Here is a 9,165-nt window from a genome sequence, read left to right on the forward strand (position 1 = left end):
GATAGATAGATAGATAGATAGATAGATAGATAGATAGATAGATAGATAGATAGATAGATAGATAGATAGATAGATAGATAGATAGATAGATAGATAGATAGATAGATAGATAGATAGATAGATAGATAGATAGATAGATAGATAGATAGATAGATAGATAGATAGATAGATAGATAGATAGATAGATAGATAGATAGATAGATAGATAGATAGATAGATAGATAGATAGATAGATAGATAGATAGATAGATAGATAGATAGATAGATAGATAGATAGATAGATAGATAGATAAATAGATAGATAGATAGATAGATAGATAGATAGATAGATAGATAGATAGATAGATAGATAGATAGATAGATAGATAGATAGATAGATAGATAGATAGATAGATAGATAGATAGATAGATAGATAAATAGACAGATAGATAGATAGATAGATAGATAGATAGATAGATAGATAGATAGATAGATAGATAGATAGATAGATAGATAGATAGATAGATAGATAGATAGATAGATAGATAGATAGATAGATAGACAGATAGATAGATAGATAGATAGATAGATAGATAGATAGATAGATAGATAGATAGATAGATAGATAGATAGATAGATAGATAGATAGATAGATAGATAGATAGATAGATAGATAGATAGATAGATAGATAGATAGATAGATAGATAGATAGATAGATAGATAGATAGATAGATAGATAGATAGATAGATAGATAGATAGATAGATAAATTAAAATGAAAAGTAATACCAATCTACTAATATCAAATAGCCAAATTTTAAATCTTTCTCTCAACATGTTGCTGGCAACAAAAGTTGACGGTAGTTGCCATTTTAACATTTAACTGAAATTGGTTTAAATTTGGCATTTATTTTTCTTATTTTGTAAACTTTCCAATAAAACAATTATGCCACAAAATAGGTAAATGTTTTTTTTTTTAATTATTTTTAACAAAAAACTTTATGTTTTATGCAATTTATTTATATTTTTGGCTGTTAAAAGTCTACATTTTTATGTTTTAATTTTTCATATTTTTATTGGCAACTTTTAGCGTTTTATAAATTTATTATGTCTTGCTGTTTGTTGCTGAATTGTTGCCAAAAAAATTTTTCGACATAACGAAGCGAAACCGTCACATTTAAAAATATAATTTTTTTAATGTTATTTCAAAGAAATGAAAATGAATTTAAATGAAATTTTTTTCATAACATGAAAGAGAAAAAAACTAAACTAAAACAAATTAATTAAGGTTAGTGAGGGTGAATAATTAAGGGAAAAATGTAATTTAATAAAAAATAAACAAAAATAATGATAAAAAATCGCTAAATTGTTTTGACTAATAATGAAACGAATTGTTTCATTAAAAGTAGTGGCAGCATTGGTAAAAAGTGATGTCAAATATTATATTTTAATAACTTTGAAAAATTTTCATTAATTCAAAAGCCTTTTTTGTAAATTTTCCTTTAATGACCTTTAACCTTTCAAATGAGAAAGTTGTTTAATCACTGATTAATAACCACAAGAAAAAAATCTTAAATAAAACCGTTTTTTTATTAATAATTGTGGTTTTACGTTTGTCAACTCTTTTATTGTTTATTAAAATAAATTTGCATAATTATAAATATTATTATTGGTTTTTTTTTTTTTTTAATTTTCAAATAAACATTATAAAAATGACTAAGTGTACATTTTTATCTAATAAATTTTAGTAGCATTTAAAAATAGTTCATTGGCTTTAAGGCCATTTGATAAAATCGAGACAGACAAAACCTAAATTGTATATTTTATGTAAATTAAGAAAAAATGTCACGTATGGCTCATCATCATTATCATCATCATCTGATGTGTATAACAAATTGTAAAATAGAAAAAAAAATGTTTTAAATAAAAATCTTAATTTATGTTTTAAATGGTTCGTTTGTTTTTGTACCGTTATTTATTAATAATACGGGTATATTACAATTTTTTTACTATTCGATTTTGTTTTAAGATTTATAGTTATTTAGTTAATATATACATGAATAAACAATTATTAAACTTTCCGTCATAAATTTGTTTGAAACAAAATTGTTTGAAATTTTAAATTTAAATGTTTGTTTTAGAATATATTAAAACTGGTTATGTTTTAAAACTCAGTTAAATTTAAGTTGTTGTTTTAAAATTGATGAGTCATGTTTAGATTTAGAGTTAATTTTGATTATATGGGGGTTTCATTTAAAGGTTACCATTACAAACGTTTTTTTTTGTGTCAAATAAGCCGGGGTAACCTTATCTTATGTTGTCTGGTAGCTCTTCGATTGATTTTCAAGGTTTACCAGATGTTTATAAAAGTGACGTTTATAGATTAGAATAAAAACACTAGTCTATATACTAGAAGCAAAATTAATCTGCAGACTAGAGGAATGTCTAGTCTACAGACTAGATGAAAGCCAATTGAATGACTAGTATATAGACTTGTGGAAAGACTAGTCTATAGACTAGAGGAAAGACTAGTCTATATATTAGAGGAAAGACTAGTCTATATATTAGAGGAAAGACTAGTCTATAGACTAGAGGAAAGTCTAGTCTATAGACTATAGGAAAGTCTAGTCTATAGACTAGAGGAAAGTCTAGTCTATAGACTAGAGGAAAGTCTAGTCTATAGACTAGAGGAAAGTCTAGTCTATAGACTAGAGGAAAGTCTAGTCTATAGACTAGAGGAAAGTCTAGTCTATAGACTAGAGGAAAGTCTAGTCTATAGACTAGAGGAAAGTCTAGTCTATAGACTAGAGGAAAGTCTAGTCTATAGACTAGAGGAAAGTCTAGTCTATAGACTAGAGGAAAGTCAAGTCTATAGACTAGAGGAAAGTCTAGTCTATAGACTAGAGGAAAGTCTAGTCTATAGACTAGAGGAAAGTCTAGTCTATAGACTAGAGGAAAGTCTAGTCTACAGACTAGAGGAAAGTCAAGTCTATAGACTAGAGGAAAGTCTAGTCTATAGACTAGAGGAAAGTCTAGTCTATAGACTAGAAGAAAGTCTAGTCTATAGACTAGAGGAAAGTCTAGTCTATAGACTAGAGGAAAGTCTAGTCTATAGACTAGAGGAAAGTCTAGTCTATAGACTAGAGGAAAGTCTAGTCTATAGACTAGAGGAAAGTCTAGTCTATAGACTAGAGGAAAGTCTAGTCTATAGACTAGAGGAAAGTCTAGTCTATAGACTAGTGGAAAGTCTAGTCTATACACTAGAGGAAAGTCTAGTCTATAGACTAGAGGAAAGTCTAGTCTATACACTAGAGGAAAGTCTAGTCTATAGACTAGAGGAAAGTCTAGTCTATAGACTAGAGGAAAGTCTAGTCTATAGACTAGAGGAAAGTCTAGTCTATAGACTAGAGGAAAGTCAAGTCTATAGACTAGAGGAAAGTCAAGTCTATAGACTAGAGGAAAGTCAAGTCTATAGGCTAGGGAATATACTAGTCTATGTACTATTAGTAAAGTAATTTCTCTGTAATTTCCTAACAATGACGTGGGTTTTTTTATACGAACAACAAAAACCTTCTCTTAAAAATGTTAAATTAATAACAACAATTCATAACATGATAATTCATACTTCATAATCTTATCAAATATTATTTCGTTGATGATCTATTCAAAACATTAATAATTTATAATAATAAAAAAAATTGATAACAATGAAGTTCAAATCTTATCATTTTAAGGAAGGATTTTCAAAGTAAATAATTGATTGATAAAAGCTAAAAAAAAACATACAACAAACATTATTTTGTTATATATTTAATAGAAATTGTTTCGTTATCTAATCTCAAAAAAAACGTAATAAAACGTAATCTCGTGCTCTCGGTTTATATTTCATTGCACTCAGACTAAATATATTTATATTTTTTCTTTTTTTTTTTTGGCTAGATAAGATTATGTGAATTATAAAATAAAACAAATTTAATAAGAATTACGTGACCCATTACTAATGCATATAAAAATGAAAAAAATGAGAAATTTTTATAAAATTAAACATGTAAATAAAAAATTTTCAATTCATCTTAATTAATGTTTAATTTACGTTCAATGAACTATTTATAAAAATTGGTTTTAAAGGAAAGTATTTTATAAAAGTTATTAAAAAGTAAAGCTGCTTTTAATCCGATTGAAATCAAATAGAGATTAAGTTTCTTATTATGATTGGCATCATTGACATTTAAATAGTGTTGTCAACATCTCTTAAAGTTAAAGTAGTTTTAGCAAATTTAAAAAAAGTAATATTTATTAATAAAAAAAATATTTATTTAAAACAAATTTGAAAAGTGTAGTATCAGGCATGGAAAACTGTAATTTGAAAATGGTGTAAAATAATATTAGTACAAATTTATATCGACTATTCTATGAACTGGTCTTTTGACTAGTCAATAGTCTTGTCTATAGACTAGTTTGTTGATAAGTCTATAAACTAGTCAATGGTCTAGTCTGTTGACTAGTGTGTTGACTAGTCTCTTGTCTAGCCTTTTGACAATAGACTTGTCTATAGACTAGTATGTAGACTAGTCAATTATCTAATCTGTAGACTAATCAATTATCTAGTCTGTTAATTAGTGTGTTGACTAGTCAATGGTTTAGTCTGTTAACTAGTGTGTTGACTAATCTATGGAATGGTCTGTTGACTAGCCTTTTGACAAGTCTGTAATAATTAATTGACTACTAAGTTAACTAGTCTATGGACTAGTCTGTTAACTAATCTATAGTAATATATGTTGACTAGGCCGTTGTTTGTTGACTTTTTTGACTAGTCAATAGTCTTGTCTATAAAGAAGTCTGTAGACTAGTCAATAGTATAGTCTAGCCTTTTAACAATAGACTTGCCTATAGACTAGTCTGCTGACAAGTCTGTAGACTAGTTTATAGACTAGTCTGTTGACTAGTATATGGACAAGTATATGGACTAGTCTGTTATTTAGACTATCGTCTGACTGTTGTCTTTTGACTTGTCTATGAAATAGTGTGTTATTTAGACTAGTCTATGTACTATATAGTGGAATAGTCTATAATAGTCTTTAAGCTAGTCTGTTGACTATTATATGGACTAGTTTATGTCTATGGTCATATGTTAACTAGTCTTTTATTAACAGTAGGCTATTATCTGTTGACTAGTCTATGAACTAGTTGTTGTTGTTGTAACAGCTCGACTGTGGCCGATAGTTCTTTCCTGGGGAAAAAACTTTCGGTTGATACAGCTGTCGCTGGGTTGACAATCTTTGGTCGAGTATGACTCGGGTCGTTCCGGAGCGAAGATCCAATTGTCGTGGGAACGCTATGAACTAGTCTATGTGTTAGATGGTGGACTAGTCTATGGAATAGACTCTTGACTATTTTATGCACTAGTTTTTTGACTAATCTGTTAACTAATACATGGACTAGTCTGTTGATTATTATATAGACTACTCTGTTTACCAGTATATGTACTAATTATTCTGTGGATTAGTCTATAGATTTTATTGTTGATTATTTAATAGATTTGTGTACTGAGAAGTCTGCTTCCCTAGCCGTAGAACTAGTCCATTGACTTTACAATTGTCTAAGATACTGACTATTCTGTAAATATATTAACTAATTAGTCTCTCTAGCGATTTTTTAAGGGAATAATATTAAGAAAAAGGAAATTATTTCTAAAATATAATACGGCATCATTGTTACAAAGAAACCTATAATTCCACACACAACTGTAAATACCTTAACTAAATTTAACAAAAAAAGTTCAATTGAAATTCAAACAAACATTTTGTTTTATGGCGCATTACAGAAAAAAACAAACGACACAATGCCAAAAGTTCAAAATTTAGTTAAGTTTGGCTGGCATATCATCATCATAATCACCATTTCAGGGCATGATGATGTTGAAAAAAAGAAGGCACAAATATGACTACTACAACAAGAACAACAACAAAAACACTCAAACAAAGGAAACATATTTTTGGTTATGACGGAATTTATGATATACACGTGGAATTCATTGGAAAACAGAGAAAAAAAGAATCAATTCTTACACAAAAACGTAAGAACAAACTTATTCATGAATTTTAAGAAAACAGGGATGCACACACTATATTATTGTAACAGCAAATTTGCTGTGTTGCCAAAATTCATTTTGTTGTTATGTTGCCTTCCGTTCGCCTGCCTCTTACTGGGGTTAGCGTGTTGTTGTTATGTACTCTTAAAGCGAAAGGAAATGAAAGATTGTGCCAACTTTATGCGTTTTTTTTCTCTCGGGTTTAAAACAAAATTTATGGCACTTTGACAAGTATTTTTTTTTTTACATTTAGCTATATTTAGTTTAATTTTTTTGTTATTGCATTTGTATTTTATGTCGGCTAAAAACAAAAAAAAAATAAATAAAAACTTGTAGTAATTTTCAATTTATTTATTTTGTTTGTAGTTTGTATAAAATTAGAAGAAAAAAAGACAATTTAAACAAATAAATCATTTGCAGCGAATAATAATAGTTGGCTGTGTTGTGTTGTTTTTCTATGCCGTAAACATTATTCAGTTTTTGGCAAATCACTTTTTTTTTGAAATTAGAAAACAATTAGGCAAAAAATTAGAAATATTCTTTTCTATTTATTAAAACAAAGCATAGCATTTGTTACAAAAAACTACAATGTATTTTATGTTTTCTTTTATTAAATATTGGGCTTTTGTAAAAAAAAAAAACTTTAGAGCGACTAAGGGTATTGCGTCATTTTCTATAAATAATAGATTTTAATTAAATGAATAAAACAATTGTTATTGAATAAAATTCAGTTAAATTTTCACTAAAGTTTAGATTTTTATAAGAAAACTAAACGTTTAGTCATATGGTAGCTCTGCATTGTATTGTTATAGGTTACCAGACTTCTTTGTATTAAATGTGGTATTTAGAGCGATTTTAAGTAATAACATAAATAAAAGACAGTTTTCAAAAAAAAAAAACATAAATAAAGAGAATATGAGCAAAAATCCGAGGCAACTTCTAAAAACTTCATAAAAGTCTAAATTTTTTAACAAGCTTTGACATAAAGAAAACACAACAACAACAAGTTTTCTATAGTAAATATTAAATATTCTATAATATAGTCTACACAGAGGGAAAAGGTACGTTTTAAAATTACACGCTCCTGGTACCAAATAGACATCAATGTGTTTAAAATTATTCAATAACATTCGTTGTCAAAGTGTGTACGGATAGTTGTCAAGTTAACAACAAAAATATAAAGAATAAACAAAGTTATCAAATAAACAAAAATAATAGTAATATGTTACCAAAGTGTCAACACATTGTTGCCAAACCAAACATTGCATTGTCAAATATGACACAACGTCTATTCGAAATGACAGCAATGCGTTATTGCAATGATAACGATAAGTTAACAAAATTACAACGGTGGTTATTTAAATTTCATACACAACCAGTTAAATGTTAAGAAGCGTGGTAAGCTCTCTTTTGACAACTGTTTGTATAGTACAATCCAGTCTTTAGACTAGTATTTTCTATTGATTATATTCTAATTTATAGACTAGTCAATAGTCTAATCGTTTTTCTATGTTATTTTGCAGAAAATCTCTTTCTAACCGCTTCAAGAGGTTTTTTTTTTGACAAGGTTGTCAGATCCTACAACGTTGGCTGACAAATATTCATAAAGTATCTGACAACTTTTGTCTTGCAACAGTGTTGTAAAAACCTTGTAAGTATATTGCTAAATACTAACCTAACGAAGGCCACCACGTTGTAAAATCTTACAACAGTGTACACATTGCTTAAGTAACAGGATTGTCAGTACCTCAGGTAGGTTTCGAATCCATCACCTCCGATCTAGCAGACTAGAAAACTTAATATTAATCTACCGGAGGCCACCAACGTTGTAAGATCTGACAACCAAGGTACATGGTAACAAAGTCACAGATTTAACAAATTGTATAAACTATAGCGAACAATAATTGTATAGTATTGTCAATATATTTAAGAAAAGAAAAAAAACTCTGTCTGTCTTACCTATGAATTGGTGATGCACCAGCTGGTAACCTTTGTTGATAGGCTGACATATTTGCTGCTTGTTGCTGTTGTTGTTGTTGCTGTTGCTGATTAGACTGTTGTGTATGCTGTGAATGATGTTGCGGTGGTTGATTGGACGTAGGTCCATTATCAGTATTTTGTGATTGTTTTTGTTGCTGTTGCTGCTGCTGTTGTTGTAATTGATGATGGTGATGAAGTTGCTGTTGATGATGTTGTTGTTGCTGCTGATGCTGCTGTTGTTGTTGTTGCTGCTGCTGTTGTTGTTGTTGTTGATTTTGACCACCATTAGGTGGCGGTTGTGGACCACCGACCTGTACTGATGAACGTATGGCTGCTTCCATTTCATGCCGAAATAACAAATGTTATTAAATGTTATTACTTTAACAGCTGATCATCAACATACATCTCATAATGCAACATTTTAAACAAAATTTAGTGAAAATTTCTTTTGTTGGCTTTTTAAATTTAACAAAAACTTAATTACTATATAAAAACACAAGTGTGGCAGCTCTCTACTGATTGATTTCACTTGATTGATTTTTTTTCAGGTGAAAAGTTGTGGTGTAAAGGTAGTAGTAGGTTAATATGTGTTGACAGCCCTTAAAAAGGTTTTGTTATGCAGCAAATTTTTTTTTTTATTTTATGTTTAAGGTTAAAGGTTATTTTTTGTTATGTTTAATTTGTTTTAACTTTTTTGAACATATTTTCTTGATTTATTTTCTTATTTTTATTTATTATTTTTATTAACAACTGAACAGCACTGTAAGCAACTGGTATAAGATTATTTTTTCTTTTAAATTACAAAATGCTCTGCTTTTAGCTTTTTTTTCTTTATATATATTTTCAATTTTAAAATATTATTTTATATAGAATTTTACACTTTTATATTTATTTAATAATGATGTTGTTGGTTATAATATTGAATATTATTATTTTATTATTAATATTAATAAATATTTTTTTTTAATAAGCTGTTATAATTACTTTTATTTATTTTTTTATATATATTTTGTATTCAGAAACTTTTTAGATAAATTTTATATTTTTAGCATATGTTTACACTTATTTATTTTTATTTAGCTTTAAGCCTTAAAAACTATTTTTTAAGATTTTT

The 9,165-nt window shown here is 27.8% G+C and overlaps 1 protein-coding gene across 3 annotated transcripts in view; it reads right to left on the reverse strand.

The window, feature by feature from the left end:
- The window catches only part of LOC111683654, a 101,933-nt gene extending 92,977 nt beyond the window's left edge, over positions 1 to 8,956 (reverse strand). For all 3 annotated transcript variants that reach the window (XM_046945644.1, XM_046945645.1, XM_046945643.1), the window contains exon 1: positions 8,031 to 8,956. In XM_046945644.1, the coding sequence (XP_046801600.1) occupies positions 8,031 to 8,392 (362 nt within the window). In that variant the 5' untranslated portion in view covers positions 8,393 to 8,956. The remainder of the gene's footprint in view (positions 1 to 8,030) is intronic.
- Positions 8,957 to 9,165: the final 209 nt, after the last annotated feature.

The sequence above is a fragment of the Lucilia cuprina genome, chromosome 3, assembly GCF_022045245.1.
Source record: "Lucilia cuprina isolate Lc7/37 chromosome 3, ASM2204524v1, whole genome shotgun sequence".
NCBI classification, from domain to species: Eukaryota; Metazoa; Arthropoda; class Insecta; order Diptera; family Calliphoridae; genus Lucilia; species Lucilia cuprina.